Genomic DNA, 26,081 nt, shown 5'->3' on the forward strand with positions numbered 1-26,081 from the left:
ACAATGCAGACGTATGAGAACTCTGATGTGGAGAAATTATATTTGAATGGCAAGATTGTTAAGCTTGTTCAGACGTTTTAGTAATACCATTGCTACCTCAGGAGGAAAAGGCGCTAGTGTAATTGTAAGAGTTAGAAGTTGATTATTAACCAGCAAAGCCTTATTCCTGTTGACGAGGAGAAAAGTCTATCAGGCAGTCAGTAAAATAACATCAAACTTGATCGTATTATTTGGATTCGTTTCAGTCGATATAACCTCCGACCTTTATCCGGTGTATCTTGTAACGTGGGAGCGTTTCTGTCAAACCCGAGAATCTGGACAGAATTTCGAATGAAACCCTTCAAGGGGGTAGCATGCTCTCGTTCAATCAGTTATAACTGAATAGAGGTCCTAAGTAATTCGCAAGTGTATTTTTTGATCGCCCACATTAAGAATTGAACCCTCAATCTTCAGAAGAATGTCACTTCTACAATTAGTTTTTCATGTATCCTAACCCGACTGCGCCACGGGTCCTTGTGGACAGTTTTAGTACGAATTTTAAATCGATTTTATTTCTGCTCGTAAATAGCACGCAACCCCCGTGAAATAAATAAAGGACTCTGTTTGAAATTCCGTCCAGATTCCCAAGTTCGACAGAAACATTCCCGAGTTCGACAAGACACACCTCAAGAATATCGGAGGTTACATTGATCGAAATATTGTGAAAATGACACTGAAGATTAGAACAGTAATCTGATGAATCCAAATAATACGAATAACCAATCCTCATATTAAAAATTCAGAAACGTTATATCAGATCTCATACAAAAAAAAAAAAACAGAACTAGCGAAGGACATTTCTTGTTTCGGAAAAATTAAAAAAAAAAAAAATTTCTCTGCTGATGGATATTTTATTATCTGAAATTAATAAGAAACAAAGTTTTAAAATAATTTAATGATATTTTATAAAATATTTGCATCTTAAGCATGATTTCAAATCTATTTTGTCTATTTACAATTATATACAAATATATATATATATATATATATATATATATATATATATATATAATAAAATACGCATCAAGTGCGCTTGAAAGCCAAATACAACGTAATATTAGGAAAATAAACAAATATTTTACTTGTTTGAAATTTATCAAACAAGTAAAATATTTATTTATTTGATATTACGCTGTGATTTGGCTTTCAAGCGCACTTGATGCGTATTTTATTTTATTCAAATTAAAACAACGTTTCTATATGAACTCTCATTCTTTGACGATATATATATATATATATATATATATATATATATATATATATATATATATATATATATATAATGTGTATTTAGGCGACATTTTAAATTTAAGCAAACATTGTTAAAAATAACAGAATTCTTCAGCTAAATCATACCATTTTTAATTTTTCTAATTATCTTTTGTGTGTTAAAATCCTCTAAAAATAGTGCCTGTTCTATATGTATCATAAATGTTTTCGATTTTTTGTAAAAACATCTTCAATTCACAAAAGCAAATGAACAAAAAATCTGGAGAAAATAAAACAATTTCAGAGTCGATTTTTGTGGAAAAATGTGTTATTTTTTTAGGTATAATTTTATTGGTTAATAATTATAAGATTGAAAGACGTGTTAATCCCATAGGTGTATAATACGTATTGAATCTTTGATTAAATTTGAAAAGGTTAGATCTAATAAACAACACAAAGAGGCAACTTCTTTTAATAACATGTTAATACATGTATATTTGTATATTTGTTTGCAGGGATCTTGGCGTAAAATCACAGTTGACGATTCCCTTCCGTTTGATAATAATGGCAAGTTATTATTACCAAGTACTACACGGCAACATGAACTGTGGCCATTGCTGCTTACAAAGGGTCTTATAAAAATTGCTGCTCTCGAGTGAGTCACTTCAGTCTTCTCTTTTGTTTATTCATGGTTATTAATTAACTGTGTCATGTCTATCTTGACCTTCACCTTAACTTTGACTTCATGTAATATTTTCAATCTATAATATAAAGGGTAAAAATCTGTTTATATGTATGTATGTTTGTATGTCTGCCTAAAAAAAAGTCCAAGCGTCTTTAATACATGTCAGTTGGATTGTTGTTTTCGTTTGATTCGTACGTCGATTTATTTGTAAAATAATGAGTGAATTTAGCATCATCATCATCATCATCATCATCATCATCATCATCATCATCATCATCTACCGCAGAAGTGTGAGTTTCAAACAAACTTTTTATTAAAAAAAAGGAAAAAAGAAGGAAAAAGTACAAAAACAGTCCAACCACTTTAATCGCTTATTGTTTGAATTTTATTTTCGTCTACTTGCGACGTCGATTCATTTGTAAAGTTGCACAAGCGTTTCAACGAGTGACTGTCTCTTTTACAAATTGTTTGTATTGGATTGTTTTTTATTCATGTCAAACTCATTTAATCGTACCCATCACCATCATTGTTGTCCTGATCATTAAGTATTTATGACTTTTCGAATGTTCCTTCATATGTATTTTACATGTATATGTATGTGTACGTATGTATATGCGTACATGTATGCCTCTACTTGTATATGTTTGCATGTGTGTGCACATGCATATGTATGTTGGCGTACATCTGTATGTATGCATGTGTTTATTTCCATGTGTATGTGGGGTGGAGAGGGCTCCCGTAAACCGTGGTGAAGGTAACCCCTCTAGGAGAAGCAAATCTGATTTAAAAACCATAAAACGGTAGACCAGTACCCGCATTAAGCTGGTCTGCAGTTTTACTTGTTGCTGGCTATCTTGCTCTTGCTTGTTGCTGGATGTTAACCGAGAGAGAGATTGAGCTGTCGTACAAAGCTAAAACTCTAACATCATCTTTGTATAAATACTCCCTCAGGCATTTGTCTACAAAAATTAGTCCTGTGGCGATGAAAATGTTGTGACGCGTGTAGGCCTGAAATTCTGGAAGCATGTAATAATTGATCTGCCATCATTATATGTATCTATGTATATATGTATGCATACGTATGTTTATATATATACATGTGTATGTATATGTATGCATATCTATGTGTATATGTATGTATATCTGTATGTGTGTATAAATGTGTGTGTATGTATATACGTATATATATGTTTGTATGCATGTGTATATATGCATATATGTGTTTATGTGTATATATGCATATATGTGTTTATGTGTATATATGCATATATGTGTGCATGTGTATGTATGTATGTGTGTATGTATGTGTATGTATGCATATATATATGTATGTGTATGCATGCATATATATGTATGTGTATATGTGCATGTATGTGTGTATGTGTATGAATGCATACATATGTATGTGTATGTATATGTAGGTAAGTGTATGTACATATATGTGCATATGTTTACGTATATGTATGTGTATATGTATGTATATGTGTGTTTGTATTTGTATGTGTGTGTGTATATGTGTATGTATATGTATGTATATTTGTATGTATGCATGTGTGTATGTATATGTATGTTTGTGTATTATGCATTGTGTATGTATATATGTGCGTATGTTTATAGATACATATTATGTATGTGTATATATGTATGTATGCGTGAATATATTTATATGTATGTATGCCAATGACTGTCTTGTGTATGTTTGCACATGTGTTTGTATATGCAAGTGTATATATGTGTATTATTTATTGTGTATGTATGTATACATGTGTGTGATATGTATGTGTGTATGTGTATGTATGTGTATATATGTACGTATGCGTGCATGTATATATATGTATGTATACCAGTGACCGTCTTCAGTGTCATGTCTGCTTGAGCGTGTGAATTCGCCGGCAGGACTAAATAAGTCATTTTCAGGTTCATGGACTTTCAGTGTCTGAAGGAGTGGCACTCGTCTGACAAGACGTTGCAATCATTATGTCTGCCTAAAACTTTCGACAGAGGCGACGGATTTTCAAGAGATCAGTATCGTTTTGGAGCTCGACCCTTTAGATTACAGATATCGAAAAATTGGCTAAAAATATTAATTCCTTCGCCCTTAACTGGGCATTTTCTACAGAAAAGGGTCGCTTTTTTCGCTGATATTTTTGAAAGTCATTTCCTCTTTTCGATTTACTGGCCTTAATTTAAACAGTCGTCACTTCCGGTTTAGTGATGGGCGCAACAGCAAAGACGTCACGTTTTTTTTTGTTTTTTTTTCACATTCTTTTCCTCCTTTGTGGTATGGGTTGGAGCCTGCCTACTACCACTTAAAAAAAAATTTTCTTTTGCGCAACATACACCTCCAAACACCCGGGCAACGCCAGGCACCCATGTTAGTAAAAAATAAAAGGAAGTCTTCGTATTTGCACGGACAAAGTTTATACAGTGTCTTTTTATTTTCTGCATTGCTGCTATTTCTCTTCAACACGTTTCATGAATGGCCATTAATCATCTCACCTGTTTGGCTAAGATGAATAAAATTCTTCTTATGCAGGAAAGACACAGGAGACGTTCACTGAGTTTTCTTCAAGGTTTTATTTAGAATGAATTGACTTAGGAGAGAGAGAATAATCATGTTTTAGCTATTTATTTACTTCTTAAGCTTAACTTTCTAACAACAAAATGAATGACACAAACGGACAGAGACATTGGTAACATTTTCTGCTTTTCAGTTTCTACATCATTGGCCACGTCTCATTCGCATGGCTTCCATGAAGAGACTGGTCTGAAAATCTTTACTACCCATCTTTGATCCATCCAAGGAGCCTCTTTTTGTATATGCAGCTTTTATTTAGCCAAGCACATGCTTTGTTTTGTAGCTTAGCTTGTTCTCTGTTTCCCACACACTTCTACGAAGTAGTCCAGGTTTTTTGTTTTTGTTTTTACATAGGAGTCAAGACTTATAAAGGCCCAAAAGCCATTCGAGGATAAGGGTTAATGAGTGTACAGTAGTCAATGGGACAATATCATAGTAATCATTAGTAGTGGAAATTTGGTAAATTGGATTACCTAAGGGGACAGCTCATCAAGAATTTGTTCACATTGGACTTGAAAGTGACCAAATTGTAGGCAGTTGTAAAGCAAGGAAACGGAAGTGCAGTTCTAAGAAAGAAGCTTTGCTCATGGAATCTACATTTAGGTTTAGGCACAGATAAATAGTGGGGGAAATTATTGATAGTGGTTTCAGCTAGTCTTCTGTCATTAGTCGAATTCTATACTGAAGTTGCTTGGTCAATCCTTCATGCTGCATATTTAGGAGGAGGCGCTTTTCTTAAAAGTTTAGTTCTCCACTCTGTTTTATTAGATGAGACTAAATGCAGGTTAAAGTTTAGTGGCACAAATAAGCTTGTGAATGGGGGAGTATTGGTTAATGTAGTTTTTTTGTTTTTTTTATTATTATTCAATTTTCACCCCAAAAAGGCACAATACAACTTTGAAGTAGGGGGCTACTATCTGGAACATAAGTTGCAGGGATATTATGAGGGGAGTTGGGCAGCAAGATGTCTGTTTACATTACTTACACTTGAACTTCTTCATGTCAGTACAGTTGAGAAAGCAGGAACCCGGAAGGGAGTTCCAAAGTCTAGTAGTTCTGGAAAAGAAACTATTGGAGTAGAAGGCTTTCCTACACCTAAGGATCTCCACTGTGTAGCGATGGGATTTAGCTACTTGTCGGGTTTGTCAGGAGTATTTACGTCGAGAAGGTACAAGTGCTTGTAGTTCGTCGGAGCATCCACCATTAAAATACTTGTAGAACAGGCAGAGAGATGCAACATCTTGTCGATGGGACAGACACTGAAGCTTAGATGACAGTTCAGGACCAATCAGGTTGGCGATTCTCTTTTGAACCCTGTCCAGGAGTGAGAGACTAGTAGCAGATGCACCAGCCCAAATGCGACAACAGTACTCCATACATGGGCGAATTGTGGCCTCATAGAGGTGCAGGATACTTTCAGGCGTAAGTAGCTTTCTAGCATGGTAGAGAGAGCCCACTTTCTTCACAGCAACCTTATTCCAGTTCATGTTCCCTGTGCTTAAAAGAGGTTGCTTAATGGATACAATTTTACCAGATCCTGACTAGGAAGATTTCATCATATATTATCATATTTGGTTCACTGTCTGTTTTACATGTTGGCATGTGATTATCATCTCCATCCAATCATCCCATGTTTGCCTGCCTCTATCAAATGGATCTGCTACTTCTGTTGCACAGGGGGTGTTATATTGGGGAAACATATATTGGGTATATTTTAAAGAGAGACAGGGACAGTCATTTCTTATGATGGAGAGGGGGACACATTACTTAGATGAGTTATACACAAAGTTCATTATAACGATGAGTGGACACAATGTTCATATAAAGTATGTTTCACATTACCTTTAATTGTTGAAGAATGACGCAACACGAAGACACAGTTACAAAATATGATATGTTCTTTTATTACATTCGGCCGGTTGCAATGATGATGGTTCCAGGAATTCAAAGCCATTACATGATTAAAACTTTCTAACCCTTTGCTTCCAAAGGGGGACCCTCTTCTGATCAATGTCAGCTCTCTCTCCTGTCTGTCCAACTCTGTCTCCAACTCTGTCTAACTCCGTCTCATCTCCTAAAACTAGCAAACTATATTGAGAATTCATTGTCTGCTATGACGTCATGCACATGTCCAACCCATTTCTGCAGACAAAGAATTCTTCTAACCTATTTTCGACCTAACTTATTTTTCAATATGTTTTTAATTTTCTATTTTTCGTTCTTCTAACTGACCTTATTTTAATTCAGTTTTCATAAAAAAGAATTGAACAATCAAAATTCTTTTTCCAAACAAACATATCTAAACTATTTTATATTAAATTGAACAATGCGAAATTCTACATTTCATTTCTGACCCTATTCCTGAACCTTTATTACGAGGTTTGAATCTCAGTCTATCTAATATTTTTCTTACTTACAAGAAAAGTAAGACCCTCCTCTGATTCGATCTGGACTCGACTCTGGACTCCGTCTCTCTCAGTCTCCCTCTGTTTTTGATTCTAGCTCCTATATTGAGAATTCATTTCTGCCATGATGTCATATGTATGTCCAAAAACGTGATCGACCCACTTGCCTGAACATGCGTGGTTCGCACATGTCTGTAGACAAGAATTCTTACTAACCTATTTTTCGACCTAACTTATTTTTCAACAGCTTTAAATTTTCTATTGTTTGTTCTTCTAACTGACCTTATTTTAATTCAGTTTTCATAAAAAAGAATTGAACAATCAAAATTCCTTTTACTTAAACATATCTATTTTATATTAGATTGAACAATGCGAAATTCTACATTCCATTTCTGACCCTATTCCTGAACCTTGCTTACAAAGTTCGAATCTCGGTCTATCTAATCTCATTTCACTTATCTAATGTTTTTCTTTCTTACAAGAAAAGGCCCCCTTTTCTTGTAACACTCCCACTGTTGTACACCTATTAACATAAGAACATTTATCCGTTTTTTTTATTTTCAATATTATTAAATATAAAAAGGATAATTTTGAAACCATTACGAATGATAAGTTTAAAACTTTTAAAAGTGTTGTTCTAAAAGTAAAGCCTCTTATTTTTTTAACTAAAAAAGTTGAAGAGCTACAAAGACGGTGGTGGTACCATTAAAACGAGCAACCTTTTATGCTCCAGAATTTATTTGTCTACATAGTCACCACCATTCTCAATGCACTTTTGTCAGGAATTCAATGACATATCTCTGCTTCTGACGCAGGTCCATGACAAGATTTGCTTTCTAAGAGTCTCACGCTGCCAATATCTGCAACAGAAAGATGAAACATTTAGGTTATGAATGGATAAGTTCAGTCATTATAACAATGCGATTTGCAATTCACTCTGATCAATTCGGGCGGAATGAAAAAATTGGAGGCATTAATTTTCAAACGACTCTTGTAATTAACATTGAAAATAATGTTTTTAATAATGTACTAGAAGAGAGGGGCGCCCGGCTTTGTCTGAGCGTAAAATAATAAATATGATATTTTAATTTGTCCAGATTTCATATATATTATCATAGAATCGTGATTTCAAAATTAAAAATAAAATATTTGGGTGCCACATCAGCTACAATCGAAACCCAAACTATAGCATTCAAAGCTGGTGACGTTACCACTGTACTAACATGACATGCATATGAACTGATTAAAAATTAAAATTTAAAAATAAACTAAGATAAATGTACAAAATGTTTAACGATTTTTTTTTCAATTTTGACCCAATTTTTGACCCTTTAAAAACAATTTTAACTGATTAAAGACCCATAAAAGAACGGTCTGCAAAATATCCAATCATTTGATACCCCTAGCGCCGCTTCGCGACTTTTAGTTTCGGGGGAGATAGTTTGAAAATTTGGAGATAGACAGAGAGATAGACAGACAGACATATTAGATTTATAAGAAACTAGCGGTGATGCCTGGCGTTGCCCAGGTGTGTCTAGGTGATGTAGTAAGGAACCCTTGGGGGGTTAAAAAAAGTGTTAGTAGCAGGGGAGAAATCAAAATAGTAGGTAACCAGGGTGGAGAGAGGTGTAAAAAAAAAGTGGTAGTAGGTAGGCAGGCTCAAACTCATAACGCAAAGGAGAAAAAAAGTTAAAAACGTAACGTCTTAGCTGATACCTCCATGGTGCAAGTGGACGTCGCAATTGTGTAAATTAAGCGTAATCAATCCAATAAAGACGATGACTTACAAAATGTTGACACAAAAACCGAGCTTCAAAATGATATCGATCTCCTGAGGATCCGTCACGTGTGTTGAAAGGTTTTAGGCAGACACACACAAACACACACACACGCATTTTGCCCTTTATAAATATATACTAGCGGGACTACCGGGCATTGCCCGGGTGTTTGTAGGTGTGAGTGTTGGGAGGAGGGTTAATAAAAAAAAGTTTTGGTAGGCAGGTAGGATCGAACCAAGAGCCTTGAGGCAAAGATGGAAAAAAAAGAAAGTGTGAAAAAAACCTGACATGTTTATCCACTCGGCCATCAAGAGAGAGTAACAGAAAAACCTTTGAATTTATTCAAGGGTTAAAAAAATGAGGCCAAATAGAAATACTGCAGTTAATTTTACTGTGAGGCAGTTTTTTGTGTTTTGTTTCCCCAAGATGTTGGAGGGAAAACCTGCTCCCTATAAAAAAGGGAGTGTCCAATTGAATAGCAATTGTCTGATATAAGGGGTTTCCTCCACATTGATTTAAAGCTGATTGCTTTCTGGACGTTCCCGGCACGAGGACCGGGAACAACTGCTTTTGCTTCAGATTTTATATGAAAAAGCCGAACACACACAAGGCCAGCCAAAATAGCAAGAATTTTGTAAAAGTCAATGTAAATAAATCTAGACGCGACGCGTGTTTGCAAATCGTACATATTATGATCTAGGGGGTATATAAACAGCTCTAAGACATAGCACCCCCCCCGAGAACCCCCCCTCAAAAAAGCCTTTGCCAGACATGCATAAAATGTGCACACACATTTTGCCTTTTATCTATCTATATAAAAGCGAAAATGTATGTATGTATGTGCGTGTGTATGTTTGTGTGTCTGCTAAAAACTTTCGACAGACTAAACAAAAATTGACAAACTTGGTCTCATATGAAAGCCTCACCTTCGCCCGACAAATATCGAAAAATTGTCCAAAAACATTAATTTTTTCACCCTGAAACCAACACTTTTCTACAGGGGAGATCGGTTCTACGCATGCGTCAGACGACGTCATAACCTGATTTAGTTTAAATATTTGAAGAACTGACGCAATTTCATGTGCGTCATGTTAGCTCAGTTGGTTAGAACGTTGGGTCATTATCTAAACGTTTTGGGTTCGAATCGTGGTGTGAGATGGGTTTTTTTCCGATTTTTTAAATTTTAATATTGAAGCAGGGGTACTGAAGCCATTTTTCACGTAACGTTCGTTTTTCTGTTTTTTTTTTTTTTTTACTTCGCTTATTCTTAGGTTTTCATTAACACCCCCACCCCGACCGACCACACACACCCAAAAACACCCAGGTACCCACCGATTTTTTAAATTTTAATATTGAAACAGGCTTATTCAAGCCATTTTTCACGTGTTTTTTTTTGTTTTTATTTTTCAGAAGTTTTAACGGTCGTTTTTCTGTTTTCTTTTCTTGTTTTTGTTTTTCAGATTTTTACATTTAACATCGTTCGTTTGCCTTACGTTAGTTTTTTTTTGTGTTTTTTTTTCTTTGCTTATTTTTATGTTTTGATTATACCCCCCCCCAACGGTCCGGGTAACCCCCGCTTTATTTTTCAGATAAGTTTTAACGTTCGTTTTTCTGTTTTCTTTTTTTACTTCGCTTATTCTTAGGTTTTCATTAACACCCCCCCACTCCTCCGACCATACACACTTCCTAACACTCGGGCAACGCCGGGTACCCCCCTCCGCTAGTATATATATATAGAAAAGATAGATGTAATAAAGATTGTACAAGAATTCTTCTGCATTTATGAATAACATTTTATCATTCTTGTATTCATTTCTTAAATTAAAATTGTCATGCGGAGACAGGTACGTACATCATAACGATTTTTAAAGATTTTTCTTGAAAAAAATTTTTTTTATTGGTCCAAATATAGACAAGCACCCATTTTTCTAATCTTTTCAGCTACCGCAATCGCAGGGAGAGTAATGAATTCAATGATTTCAACGTACTTCATCATCTCACTGGATGGCACCCAGAAATTGTGCCAATCATGTACGTAACCAGTACATCTTTTATTTTATCTTTTACTTGTTTATCGGCATCAAAATATACGATGACTGAAAATGTACAAATGAGAATATTCAATATTATATACATTATTTCTCTTCGGACTATTGTCTTTATCAATGTAAATATTATTTAAGTGTTACATTAATTTTTTGGCAACCTCTTTTAATCTGAACAAAACCATAGGAGGGAACCTGATAATTGTGATGCCGAGATAATAGTTTACTAAGCAGCTAACAGATGTCTTTATGCGACGTGCGTCATCAATTTGTTTGTTTACTCTGAACCTGCTGGTGGTAGTCCCTCTTTATTTGGAGATTATATCTTATTTGGCTTATATTTAACCCTATGGTTAATGGGCAAATTGCAGTGGCAATTGTGATGTTAAATGCAAACACTGATCTATGTCTATCAAAGAAAAAGGTTGAACTGTTGAAAAAACTTGTATAAGTTTCTAGCAATCTCGGATGATTTTGAGACATGGTTTATGACAAATAGAAATGTATTTTGTGGCACAGTAAAATCTCGACAACATTATAAAACTTAAGAGAAACTCTTGTTCAAAAAAACACAAAAAAAAAACTAAAACATTTTTTTCAAATTGCAACTCAAATTCATCTGATGAAATCATGAATTCAAACGTGTTTTTTAATGAATTTAAAAACAAATGCACAATCCAAGCATATATACTATAAAACTTGGAAGGCACTCTTGTTCAGAAAACACCTAATAAAATGTTCATCCAAATGCAGTTGAAACATGTTTTTCTAAAGAATTTGAAGACAAATCGTGGATCCAATCATCGACATGAGTTGCAATTCTTTTACTTATAAAATTGATTATCGATTTCTTTGCACTGTTCACTTTAACCTACATTCCAATCCCTTCTCGATATTTCTCTGAAAGTAGCAGATACAGCAATGGGGGTGCAATCTGACTCAACAAAAATAGACTTGAGCAGCTCTGTTACATTTCCCCGATATGATTATGGTTTATTCTTATTGTCCATACAAAATCAAGTTACCTGAATTGATTTTTTTCAATAAAAGTTTTAAAATAAAACTTTAGTGTTGCTTCCTTTAGGGCAACACTTTTATCATTCCACGCTGTATCGAATTTCAAGTCTGTAGACCAAAAATTGACAAAGTAGTTTGGTAGAGACCATTCAATACATACACACCAGTTTATTTTTATAATTTATATAGATTGTTATCACTAATATTAATAGGCCGTAGTCGAATGTGTGACAAATAGAAATGTCTTTTGTGGCACAGTAAAATCTCAACATTATAAAACTCAAGAGGGAGTCTTGTTCAAAAAAAAAACACCAAAACAAAACTAACAAACATTTTCATCAAATTGCAACTGAAACATTTGATGAAATCAAACTTGTTTTTTAATGAATTTAAAAATAAATACAAAATGCAAAAGACAATGAAGTTATAATTTTTGCAACTATGCAATTTGGAAGGCACTCTTGTTCACAAAACACCGGTACAAAACTAATAAAATGCTCATCCAACTGCAGTTCAAACTTGGTTTTGGTCCCCCGACAAAAGGAGAGTAGACCTGTCAAATTCACCCCCGTCTGTTCGTCCGTTCGTCTGTCTGCACTTTTCTCAATAACTACGCATTGGAATTCTTTGAAATTTTGCACAAGCATTAAACATAATATGAGTAAAAAAAGAACAGAACCGATTTTCTGGGAAAACTCCGGCCCCACCCACCTCTTTCTCCAGGGGTGCCTTTCGGGTTAAAATTTACACTCTTGTGCTTATTAAAAAAAATTGATGCCTTGGATTTTTATAAACCTTTTTAAAAAATTGTAACTAACTGAATAGTGTGAAAAAATAAATACACAACAAATAAATGTTACCAAAGGCAAGCTAAGTTACTCTTCTACCTAACTGGATGAATTGTTTGTGATTTAACTTATTTTAAAGTGTTTTTTTTTAATTAAAAATGAAGGTAGTGTAAAGTCTGTCGAGTTAGAATAAAAAGCAAAATGGTGATTTTATTCAAGCCGAGGTCAAGTCTTGATAATCTCTTAAACACAGAAAATTAAATAAAATACTGATAGAAATCCATTCAGAGGCGCACAGAGAGGGTGCTCGAGATGCCCAAGTAGCTGCCCCTTTTATTCCTGTTTCAAAAGTGCCCTTTTCAGAGGAATGTATTATAGACCTGTACCCCACCATTACTGTTTTTTTTCACTTATCCAATAAGTGTCACCAATCGTGTAAATGGAAAGTGCTGCCAGTACACAATATTGGTCGTCTGAACAAGGAAATAAACAACTACTTGATTTAAAACATTCTACGCGTCACAAAAAATCGTTTTTTTTTTTATAGATTAAAACAAACTTTTTATTTGTTTCAGGACGTGCAGTAGATAGATCGATTTCTCTAATTTTAGGATGCTTTTTCTTTTCAGGGGTCGAAGTGCAACAAAAGTCTGGAAATTATTAACAAATGCTTTGCCAGAATGGGATTATTCCAAAATTACAGAAGAAACAATTTCCAAGAACAAACCTGAAGTTGGAGAAGGAAAACTTAGAAAACTTGATTCTGTCGTATCATTGGCAATGGTAATTCGCTTTAACATTTTTTCAATAGTTGCAAATTTTATATTTAGTCGAGCAAGAAGCTTAAACAAAATAGTGCACTTCTATGCCAAAATGGTACCCACAAAAGAGACGTTGTAAGCCTGTCTCTGCGTTATCACTATTTTCATGACAAGTGCTCGGCTGAGCTCTAATCTATGCCCCCCCTCGCCAAACTTTCACAAAAAACACTCGTCTATCTGAAACCACTGTCAATAATTTTCCCCACTCTTTATCTATGCCTAAACCTAAACAGATTCCATGTACAAAGTTTCTTTCTTAGAACTATACACCTGTGGAACTCTGTTCCGTTTGCCTGCTTTCCAGCTGACTACAATTTGATCGTCTTCAAATCCAACGTGAACAAGTTCTTGATGAACTATCCTCTTAAGTAATCCAATTTACAAAATTTACACTTCTAACGACTACACAGTCAGTAACTCTTATCCTCGAGTGGCCTCTGAGCCTTGATAAAAAAAACGCAATGAGTACCAAAATTCACAACCTTTTCTGCAATCCAACCATATTTAATGCTAATAAGTTTCAGTTAATTCCTGAATTGTCCACCAAGTTTTAGGCATAAATGCCCAACACTTTTTGCCTTATCAATGATATGATGCAAGTGTTAAAAACTGAGCGCTACCTGGTAGTTGTTAGAAGTTTCTAGCAAACAGAGATGTGGAGGATATACAATCGGTTTCAACAACTTCACACGTTAAAAATGAGTCGTTGGAATAGCTGCAGGGATACTTTTGTGATCATCTCATCAGTAGAAGGTATGATCCTGAGACGGCTTACATTCATTGAATCTTATCCCCCCACACACATACACAGCATCAGTAGGGTTATTTCAAAGATAATGTTTATTTAAGTAATCTCTATACTATTCCTGAACTGAAGGCAAACATTACAACCAAAATGAGAACAGCGTCTAAAGAAGATGTGTGTTAGAGATAGTGTCAATTTTACAAATCGTATCCAGGTGTGCTTATAATTATATGCTGATAAAACAAAGACTGTTGGGTATTTATGACTAAAACTGGATGGACAAGTCAGGCATAGACTGAAGTTTATTTATTACTAATATGGTTGGATTGCAAAACCGATTTCGCCTATATATATTATTTAATTGGAATTCATTATTAAGATGAGTATTATTTATTAATTTTATTTATTGCGGACTATAAGCCAGAGGAATAGTTGGCCGAAACGTCGTGAAGCAACAACTATAAAGATGAGGATGATAGTCCGCAAAAAATGAAATTAATAAAACTGATTTCGCTTAGTTACAAACTCCAAGAGACTACATGGAGCTTTTGATCGGCTGTTATTTTGTTATTAGTTCACAGAAGACATAAAAACACAATTATTATCTTTAATAATATTATCTTTATGTTGCTCTAGTAGATTGACTGCTACTCGAAGCTGTGTGTATATGTTCACTTTTTTGTTTCATTTTACTTCGGTCGAAGTTCTCAGATATCAAGTGGCCCACGACCTGGGACTAACACTTGAACTCTATATGAGATACGTAGATATTCGAATGTTCCTTTTAAGTCCTTTATCTTTCAAACACTGAGTACCTATTTACAATGCCACTTTACGGGACAGAGTTAGACACCAGAGTTGTTTTTTAACGTCGAGAAAATGAACAAAAATAAAAAATTGTCTCAGTCGTGAAAGATTTCTCCTCCACTGAGAGAGAACAAGAAATTGAAGTGCAGCATCTGAAGAACAGATACTACACTTTGAACTTGACCCGAAGGACTGAGTTAGTAAAGAAATTGAGAACATAATTTTCCTCTCCCCATTTAACCATTTTCATATGTTGTAGTATATCTTTCGTTTTGGTCTCTTGGTCTTACTGGATTCCAGGACAAGAATTTATCTAGTCTGGTGGAGTATCCAGCTTCGTGTTATTACTTGAGGTAAAATCACTTGGAGAAGGTGCACCATTCCTAGTAAAAGCCAATGTGGGTTAGCCGTAGAAAGGAGATCTTATTTGGGCTGTGAATACTATGTGATTTTGAATATTTGGTCAAGGTTTACATACTTCTATGGAAAAGTATCCTCATGCCAGGTTCTTCTGACAAACCCTTGTACAGAGTGACCTTAGACACTCGAGGACAGTGTCTAGTAGGCATTCAAGTTCACATGTGTGCATGTGCTTGGTTAGCTGCTTAGTGCTGGGATTTATTTATACTCTGCTATCTATTTTCTGTCCTTTTCTGTACCTTCTCTCGGCTCTTTTAAAATTCTCTGTATATTTATTCATATCGATTTCTCTTGCTTTTGCAACGAATGATGTAAATAAACATGACTTTGCATTTTCCTTGTTTGCAGAATTTTATAGATTGACTGTTTTAGTGCTGTTGCTGTATGGTTCTTTGATTGTGCACCTATAAACACTTGTCTTCCTTTTGCAGGAAACTACACAAGAGAAAATAAAGGAGACCCTTTCAAAGCAAACACCTGTGGAAAAGGTCGAATCTAAAATAGGAACATTCAAGGAGAAAGTTAAATGTAAGAAGTATATTTTTTTTATTTACCTGGATAAACAAAAAACAACAGCAACAATGATAATAATAATAATAATAATAATAATAATAATAATAATAATAATAATAATAACTAGCAGGTCGCCCGGAATAGCCTGGTCGTAAAATACGCTTAAATATGATATTTTGATTAATGCAGATTTTGTATTTATTATTATATTACATTGGACTCCATCTTAGTCATGATTTAAAAAGTTTTAAAAAAAAAATGACTCGTGTGCCACCATTGAGAATTGAAACCAAAACGTTTAGCTTACGATGTACTTTTTCCTTTGACGTTAATGCCTGACCTATGAAGACATGTTTGCTGCAAGGCTAAAACTTGAAACATAAACCAATAGCTATTACGTTACACATGCATATTTGTAATGCAATTGTTTGACCTTCACCTGGCAAATTCCATTTTTTTAATTTTTACACTTTTGCAACAATTTTCCCCAGCTAAAACCCAAATATAAAGTTGTGCATGGATTCGAATACCCTATATATTAAGTTTATGTTTGTAGACGAAAAACTAACATGGGAGTTTGGTAGGCAAATTTTTTTAAAAATATACACGCATACATAAATATATATAGAAAGAAGTTTGTGTTTACTATAAGCTTTTTACACAAATATTACTGAAGTATTTCCCATCGGCAGAGGAAAAACTTAAAACCTCTGCTCGATTACAAACAGATAGAGGGGAAAGATGTAAAATATCCCCTCAAATTTCCAGAACTCCAGAGGCCTTCAAGACCAACTTGTGGACAAGGCTGCAGGCTGCTGAAGGAGCGTTTCCGGGAATCGAACTGGTGAAGAAAAATGACCCTTCTCTTGACGAACTGTCAAAACAATACAAGGGAAGGGTCCCAGTGTTGGTCCATCCATCACTCTACAGGGCCATGAAATTAATTTATCCTTTGGACGTTGGCGGCATTGCGAGAGAAGGTCAGGATATGAAAAACCTGACCACCTTGAGCATGGCACATAACGTCGGCGTCCTCTCCCCGGTTGACTTTGGAGCTGAGTGTGACACACCCTAAGGTAGGTACCATGGCTTTGAATTTGGCTAGTTTGAATGCGAGGGGCTTGAGATTATCGGGCCGGGCGGCTTGCCTCTGGCACAATCTCTTGTCCCTGGGAGTGGATGTGGCTGCGATTCAGGAAACGCATTTCGTTTTCTCTGTGGACTGTCAGGTGCTGGCCCGAGATTTTGAGGTTTGAGGTTTTCTCAGCATATGGCAGCCTGCGGGGGAAAGGAGTTTCTGTGCTGGTTAAACGTACCCTGTCGGCGACGGTCGATGTTGTTCATAGGGACGCGGTGGGCAGGCTGGTTGTGGCCGATGTTGCCGTAAAAGATTCTGTGTTTCAGGTGATCGCGTTTCATGCACCCAGCACCAGTCGTGAGAGGGTCTCATTCTTCAATCAGCTTGATGCATTTGTAGATTGTCGGAAGCAGGTAGTGCTAATGGAAGATTGGAACGCCATCTTAGATCCCGAGATAGATAAGGTAGGAGGTGATGCTAGAGGATCGGAGAGGTGCGAGTCCAGCCTGGCTGATCTGATGGCTAGATGCGGTCTGGTCGACAGGTTTTGGCTCGAGCATCCAGGGCGGGAGATGTGGACGTGGACCAATAGCGTTTCCTCCTATCCAAACACTTACTTGGACAGGATGTTAGTTAGGAGAGGTGAAGTAGACTTCTTATCTTGTCCCGCGTTCACTTGGCTAGGCCAGACGGACCATAAACTAGTTATGGCCCGGCTGAAGCTAGGAAATAGGCCTAAGTTAGTGGCTCACTGGCAGTTAAACACCTCCCTTCTGGAGATACAAGACTTCCAAGAGAAGCTAATAGAATTAATTCAAAAAGCACTAGTGGGGGCGGTTACCAGGAATAAGTGGTGGGTAGATCTAAAAGCCAAAATTAGAACCTTCTCCATCAAGTATGCCCAGTGCCTCGTACTAGATAAAGCCAAGACGAAGAAGAAGCTAGAGCAGAAACTAGCCCGGGCTATGGGGGAGGGTGATAGGGTTAGTCAGGAACTAGCTAAGCAGGACCTTCTGCGTGAGAATAGTGAGCGTTATGAAGATCAAGTAGTCAGAGCTAGGCTTAAAAAGGTAGGCAATGAAGCAGTCAACTCCAACACTGACGCACGTCGTGAAATTTCTAGGCGTGGCTCGGACAAGTACATTGCAAAGGCAAGACATCCAGATGGGTGCACGCTGAAATTGACTCGGGAGATCTGCGAGGTGTTTCAAGAACATTTCGAGTAGCGTTTTATGCAGCAACCCGATCTTCCGGTCCTTGAGTATAGTGACTATTTGGCTGACTCTCCCCGCCTTGAGACGGCTAGAGTGGCTAGAGCGGTGACGGAGTGGGAGGTTTTTACTGCACTGAAGCAGGTCAGCTGTGACAGATCGCCGGGACTCGATGGTCTGCCATACGAACTGTATTTGAGGCTGTCGCCCATGTTTCTGCCTCTTCTGACGGATGTGTTCAACCATTGGTTTGCTCAGGGATCCATCCCGGGGCAAGTCACCAAGAGAGTGATCACATTGCTGAGGAAAGGTGACGGGCATGGTGGGGAAGAGTTAGACGATTACAGGCCCATAACTCTTCTGAACACAGAGTTGAAGATTTTGGCCAAGGTCCTGTCGAATCGGCTGCAGGTTGTTACCGGCGAGTTGGTTGAACCAGAACAGAACTACGCTGTGAAGGGGAGATCGATTCAGAACAACTTGCATCTGATCCGCATGATCCTAGAGGGAGGGATAGAGGACGACACAGAAGTTGCGCTGATCAACTTAGATCAGTCCAAAGCTTTCGATAGGGTCGACCATCGTTTCTTGGCATCTGTCTTAGAGGCCGCAGGTTTTAAACCGGACTTAAAGTGGATCTCTGTGATGTATTGACAGCCCACAGAAAGTGCTTGAAACCCTTTGTTATCTCTCGGTCAGTTCGTCAGAGTTGTCCGCTGTTGCCCCCCTCCAAAAGCTGAGACGTGGGGAGACAAATTCGGCCCTGCGCGGAATTGCAATACCCGGTGGCTCAGCCGCCAAGGTATCCGTGTTCGCCGATGATATCACGGTCTTTGTGTCAAGCTTCAGAGACATCGAGATCGTTTCGGAGGTGCTTGCTCGGTTCAAAAGAATTACAGGGACCAAGATAAACCGCAGCAAGTCGGTAGGACTGTGGTTGGGCACCTGGGGTGGCAACGCCAACCTCCCGGCGCCCTTCAGCTGGACGGATGGCCCGGTTCAGATCCTTGGCATGTGGTTCAGATCGGGTCTCCAGCTTGACAAAAATTGGTTGGAGGTACGGTCAAAGGTGGAGGCTGCAGTCAATTCGTGGCTTCCTAGGAAACTTTCCTTAAAGGGTAGAGCTGAGGCGTGCACCACTTACATCTTTCCTCTCATCCTTTACCAACTGGCTGTACTTCCCCTGCCTGCACAACACCTAAGAGCTCTTGTCGAACTCTTGTCCTTGGGACAGAGGAAGACACTGGGTGAGCAGACAGGTCTGTATTCAACATCCGTGTGAGGGAGGCTTGGGAATGCCGGACTTGAAGTGTCATCGAGACGCTGAAAGGCTGGCCTTCCTGAGCCACTATATGCAAGATGACCAACCATGGCACCGCATGGTTACTGCCGCCTTCTCCGACCTTGTTCTCGACCCTTCTATCGATAGCCGTCACAGGCCGCGGGGAGAATCTGCCTACATGAAAGAGTGCCGAGCTGAACTAAAACGACTACCAAGATCCAGCGATCTTGTGACTGCTACCCGTAGAGGTATCTAGTGAAGGGGACCGCCGACGACCCGCTATGCACGCATTTGGGTTGGCAGCAGAGTGAGATCCGCTCTGCGTGAAGCTGGGCACCAGGTTCGAGTCATCTGAACAATTCTGAGTTCTCTCTGACCTGGCGATTGGCCCGAAATGCACTTCCACTCAACAACATAAAATGCAGTTCCGGGTTTTTGGAGTTGCGTGATTGTCCCCGTTGTGGGACAACGGCCGTGGAAACGACTGATCCGCCGGTACTGCTTGTATGTCAGCGAGGTGATGGCTCGCATCGATCCTGAGCATCCTCGCCCAATTACCGTATCCAATGTCGTAGACAACGTGAGGCCGCCGTGGGACTGGGAAAGACAAATGGTCTACGTTACGATCCTGGCCGTGGCGAGAATGGTGATTTGGATGTCGCATCTGCAAGGTTGCCGGGGTGGGGGGTCTTTTTCTGATCAGGATCTGATCGCTTTCTTTAAACACCAACTACGGGTGAAGATCAGATGTGATAAAAGAAGGCTGCATCGCACGGCATTTGACAGAAGATGGATACATGTAGCAAGTCTTTGTGTACGAAGAGGAGCCAAATTTGAATATGTGTTCCCCGCCTAGGTGTGGAACACGCAGTTCCGTAAAGTAAAATTAAACAAGTAACCTCTCAGCTAGCTGAGTGTGTGTTCCATCCCTCCCAATTAGGAAGCCTCCAAGATCCCCACCCCCTCCTTCTTGCAATTTTTGTTTTCACCCCCTCCTCTAAATTTCACTCATCTTAGAGAGAAAGAAATAAAACTAACCCCCATTCTTTACCCACAAAATTTTATTTTCTCCATTCACCCCCATCTAGAGGGCATCCCCACTTAGAGACTGACCCGCAGAAGCGAGGTTCCTTTTACAAACCTAGTGGAACGGGCAGTCTATCAACTAGACGGGGTTGGGAGGGTCCTACTAATCACTTTTTGTTTTTTCTTCCCCCACCCTCAACACAAATGAATTATTGTACCATTTTTGTTGTTATCTTTTTGTTTTTACACGTCAATAAAAAATGTTTTAAAAATTCGGAGTTAAGTAGGACATCTCCCAGTATGAAAGGGTGAATGCGGTATTATGGTGAAAGAAGATACTAGCTGGGAGAAACTTTGGATTTTGTTTAGTTCTGGAGTGACAAGGATGACCAACGACCCCCACAATCCCCCCTTTTGAGTTGGCCATGTGCCTAAGTTTTTTGTTCATTGTTGATTTTCAATATATTTTCAACATGAATAAAGGATTTAATATCTCAAAGTGTAGTATCTGTTCTGCAGATGCTGCACTTAAGATGATTTGTACCAGTCAATGGAGGGGAAACCCTCTATACTGGGACAATTATTATTTTTGGTAACCAGAGTGCCCCCTTTTTGCCCACTTTTAGGGGAGCTGGTTTTTACCCCACATTAAAAACGGCCTTGTGCCTAATTTGCTTTGGTGGGGAAGCAAATAAATACATTAAATAAATAGAAAAGAGGCTTGCCTTTTTTTCTGTTGTTCTTGGCCTTTGGGCTGGGATCAAAGTGTAGTATTTGTTCCGGCAGATACTGCAAGCAAAGATCATATGTGGGGGTAACCCTACATATAAGACCTTGGTCAATGTAGGGGCAACCCTTCATACCAATTGTCACTATCCAGCTCCCATTTCCCACCTATCGGGAGCTGGTCCCCTTTTCCCTCCTCCCTCCCTCTCTCTCCACATTAAAAAACGGCCTTGTGCCTAATTTGCTCAGTGGGGAAGCAAATAAATACATACTGCAAGCAAAGACCATTATAAGACCTTGGTCAATGTAGGGGCAACCCTTCACACCAATTGTCACTATCCAGCTCCCCTACTCCCCGGGGAGTTGGTCCCCATTTCCCCCTCACTCCTCACATTAAAAATCGGCCTTGCGCCTAATTTGCTCGGTGGGGGAGCAAATAAATACCTTGCCTTTTTTCTGTTGTTCTTGGCCTTCGGGCCGGGATCAAAGTGTAGTATCTGTTCTGCAGATGCTGCACTTAGGGTAATTTGTACCAGTCAATGGAGGGGAAACCCTCTATACTGGGACAATTATTATTTTTGGTAACCAGAGTGCCCCCTTTTTGCCTACTTTTAGGGGAGCTGGTTTTTACCCCACACTAAAAACGGCCTTGTGCCTAATTTTCTTTGGTGGGGAAGCAAATAGATACATTAAATGAATAGGAAAAGGGTTTTTGATTGGAATATCAATACACACATACAAAAAAAAACAACAAATTTATAGGATAATAATAATAATAATAATAATAATAATAATAATAATAATAATTATTATTATTATTATTATTATTATAATAATAATAATAATAATAATAATAATAACAACAACAACAACAACAACAACCGCTGATAGCTGGAGGACAACACATAACTGATAAGAATGTAGAAAGGAATCTTCCGAGAAGACTCTCTATCACCTGTTATCATAGCCATAGCATTACGCAACAACATATCAAGTAAATGAAACTTGCTTGATTTTAAAAGTACTGAAGAAAATGAACTCCAACAGAAAAAGAGTAGAAGGTAAGCAGTTAGAGCCATTTGCTTTTTAGCGTTCTTGGGAATCACATCGCGATTCAGTTATAAGAGATGGAGGCCACAAGGACGTATAGATAGATTACAAAACCTTAAGATTGAATGAATCTATGCAGTAAATGATACTATTTTTTTAATCTTTTTATTAGCAACCAAAGACTTGAAAGACAAAGCTGAAAAAGAGCAAACGAGTAAGTATGAACTAAAAGAAATGACGCAACTAAAAGTTCATAAAAATAAATGTTTCCGTATTTTTCTCTACTTAATTCAGTAGATATTCATTTATGTCATTCACAGCTCGTTGTTTAGGCCAGCAAAGAGACATTACTTTAACATTAGTCTTACTTTTTGCAAGTGTATATCAAGACCTCCTTACTAACATTACAGTATTATATTTGCCAAACTGAAACGTTTGTTTTACTCTGAGTTGTTTTCTTTTTAATTTTTTTTTTTTTTACATAGGACTCACCACTTATCAGGGCCCGGAGGTCACTCGAGGATAAGGGTTAATGAGTGTACAGTAGTCAATGGAACAATATCATAGTAATCGTTTGTAGTGGAAATTTGGTAAATTGGATTACTTAAGAGGACTGCTCATCAAGAATTTGTTTATGTTGGACTTGAAGACGACCAAATTTTAGTCAGTTGTAAATCATGGAAACGGGAGAGAGTTTCACAGATGTGCAGTTCTAAGAAAGAAGCTTTGTTCATGGAATCTACGTTTAGGTTTAGGCACAGATAAAGAGTGGGGGGAATTATTGATAGTGGTTCAGCTAGACGACTGTTTTTTATGAAAGTTTGGCGAGGGGGGGACCATAGATTAGAGCTCAGACGAGCACTTGCCATGAAAATAACGATAAAGCAGAAACAGGTTCACAACGTCTCTTCTTGGCTTCTTAGCTTAGTTTTAGATGCATTAAATAACCAGTCACCTCTTTCCCCATTGTACCACGTGCTCAAGATCAGAGGAGAGATAATCAGAGAAAAGTGGGGCAAAGTATCATTATTAACATTACCTTATTATATTTTATAAGGAATAGGGTAAACTTTTGTTGTTCTTGGAGTTGTCCGGGAACAATAAATATAAACTACAATATTACATTTAAATCTCTTTGGACTATTTTCATTATCAACATCATTGCTCTTCATAGTACTACAAAAGCGGGTGGGGTAAGGGAGCAAAAGTATCTAGGATCAAGAATATCATTGTGTTTTATTCTACTCTCTGTTGCTCAATAGCAATAAATATGAGATTATGGAATTGCATTTAAAATGGAAAGCTTAGGTAAATGAAGTAGATTATTTTTTCAACACATTAAAACGAGAAAGAGGAATGGATTTGATGGAGGAAAAATAGAGGGATAGGTAGAGGGGTTAACGGAGGAGAGGAAGAGTGAAAAATTGACAACTGGATAAGTTGGGCGAATGAGGCACCAGCAATAATGTATACAATTTGATAATCTAAGTGGAATGTCACCTCAATGTTCTCTGTCTGTATGTGTCACTAAATTCAGCCACTTAAGTTAGAAAGTAAAAAAATAAAAATAAATAATAAGATAATATTAGTCTCTCTCTCTCTCTCTTTCTCTTATTCCCTCCTAAGTCAATTCTCTCTAAATAAAACCATTTATGAAAATTCTCAGCTAACGTCTCCTTGTGTCTTTCCTGCATGATAAGTTGTATTCGTCTAAGTTAAACAGACGAGAAGATTAACAGCCATACGTCAAGCAGAACCGATGAAGAGAAGTGACAGCATCAGACAAACACATATAAACACATATAAACACATATAAACACATACAAACACATATAAACACATACAAACACATATAAACACATATAAACACATACAAACACATATAAACACATATAAACACATATAAACACATACAAACACATATAAACACATATAAACACATACAAACGCATATAAACACATATAAACACATACAAACACATATAAACACATATAAACGCATGTATGTATAAAAACGTTCGTTTTGTTATTGAAAATATTACACAAATGTTAATATATGTTAAAAATGATCTGTTCCATAAAGATTTTTTTTTTCATATCCTTTCTTTTTTAATTAAAAGATAAAACTCCGATGGAAGATGAAAAGAATTTTGGCGTATCCTCAAAAGACAATGAAGTTATAATTTTTGCAACTTATCGATCTCCATATGATCCGAACAAAGTATCCATGCTTGAAGAAATGGTACGGCCTTTTCTTTCTTTAAAACTAGCAGTTCAGGCCGCCTTTGCTCGGGTCCTATCTACTATTCATAACTTTATGTGTGTGTGTATATATATATATATATATATATATATATATATATATATATATATATATATATAAATATTAGACTCATGTTCAGGTAACCTACATCTAAAATTTCAAGTGTTTAGACCCAAAATTGGCAGAGGAGTTTAGTAGAGTCTGCAAAGGTCAACTCTTTCAACTTTGACCTTTTGGCAGCCAAAATTTTGCCCAAAAACTGATTAAAAAGCTTGCTGCATGTCTGAATACCCTTTATATAAAATTTCAAATTTTTAGACCCAAAATTGGCTGAATAGCTTGCTAGAGACCGCAAAAGTGAAATCTTTTAAACTTTAACCCCTAGGCAGCCAACTTTTCGGCCAAAAACCTATTAAAAAGCTTGCCCCATGCCTGAATACACTTTATGTAAAATTTCAAATGTTTAGCCTAAAAATTGGCTGAGTAATGTGGTAGAGACCGCAGTGGTCAAATTTTTAACTTTGACCCCAATTTTGACACCTTAACTATTATTGGGCTCAAATCAAATTAAAAAGTTTGATCCATGTCTAATTAACTTACATCTAAAATTTCAAATTTTTAGACGTAAAATTAGCAAAGAAGTTTGGTAGAGTTTTCAAAGGTCAAATTGTTGAACTTTGACCCCTTGACAGCCAAATTTCTGTCCGAAAACCGATTAAAACAATTTTCCCAAATCTCAATACTCCTTATGTCAAATCTCGAGTCTGTAAACTGAAAATTGACAGAGTAGTTTGGTAGGGAAATGCACGCACACACAGACACACAGACAATTTAACTTTTATAGATATACTAGCATTTCAGCCTGGCTTTGCTCGGACCCTATGTGCTGTTCATAACTTTATGTGCATATGTATATATTAAAAAGTGTGCATATGTACTCTACTGCCTTTCTATATAATAAGGTTCCTTAACTACCATGTAGAAAAGTTGGTAGAGACAGCAGAGGTCAAATGTTTTTAAATTTGACCCCAATTTTGACTCCTTAACATTTATTGTTTAGGGCTCAAATCAAATTAAAATGTTTACTCCATGTCCAGGTAACCTACATCTAAAATTTCAACACTGTGACAATTGACATCACTGTGACAATTAGACTTTAGTAGAGTGTATTCCAATTCCTGCTGTAGCTATCTATTTGAACCTGAAATCATAAAAATTGGTCAGTCATCTAAGATGTATAGCAATGACGTACTGAAATGTCAAGAGGCTCTGACAATTTTAAATGCCTGTACAAAAAAGTCTGGAAACTTATTGAAGGCACCTCGTATTTTCTCTTAGTGTAAGCTTTGTGTAAATTTGAATTAGGATTTGTAAGTTAAGAAGGCAATACAATGCAACATTTTATTCTTAAAATGTTGCATTTATTTTAAAAGTAAAAACAACTAGATTTTGACGAAATACGTCTTCATAGTGATTTATTTTTCTTGATTTAAACTTGAATTTTCTTTAAGTTTCATAAAAAATTGTCCAATAATCATTAATCGTATTTTCTTCGTAACAACAAAAAGAATAATTTTAGTTTTTAATTAAATTTT

The 26,081-nt window shown here is 37.0% G+C and overlaps 1 protein-coding gene across 1 annotated transcript in view; it reads left to right on the forward strand.

The window, feature by feature from the left end:
* Positions 1-26,081, forward strand: part of LOC145269057 (androglobin-like) — a 245,402-nt gene that overhangs the window by 25,415 nt on the left and 193,906 nt on the right. The window contains exons 7-12 of the mRNA XM_080124658.1: positions 1,764-1,903; positions 10,636-10,725; positions 13,174-13,327; positions 15,769-15,865; positions 22,396-22,437; positions 24,344-24,465. Of these exons, the coding sequence (XP_079980784.1) occupies positions 1,764-1,903; positions 10,636-10,725; positions 13,174-13,327; positions 15,769-15,865; positions 22,396-22,437; positions 24,344-24,465 (645 nt within the window). The remainder of the gene's footprint in view (positions 1-1,763; positions 1,904-10,635; positions 10,726-13,173; positions 13,328-15,768; positions 15,866-22,395; positions 22,438-24,343; positions 24,466-26,081) is intronic.

Source organism: Euprymna scolopes, chromosome 45, assembly GCF_053919585.1.
Source record: "Euprymna scolopes isolate OS-2025 chromosome 45, ASM5391958v1, whole genome shotgun sequence".
Classification (NCBI taxonomy): domain Eukaryota; kingdom Metazoa; phylum Mollusca; class Cephalopoda; order Sepiida; family Sepiolidae; genus Euprymna; species Euprymna scolopes.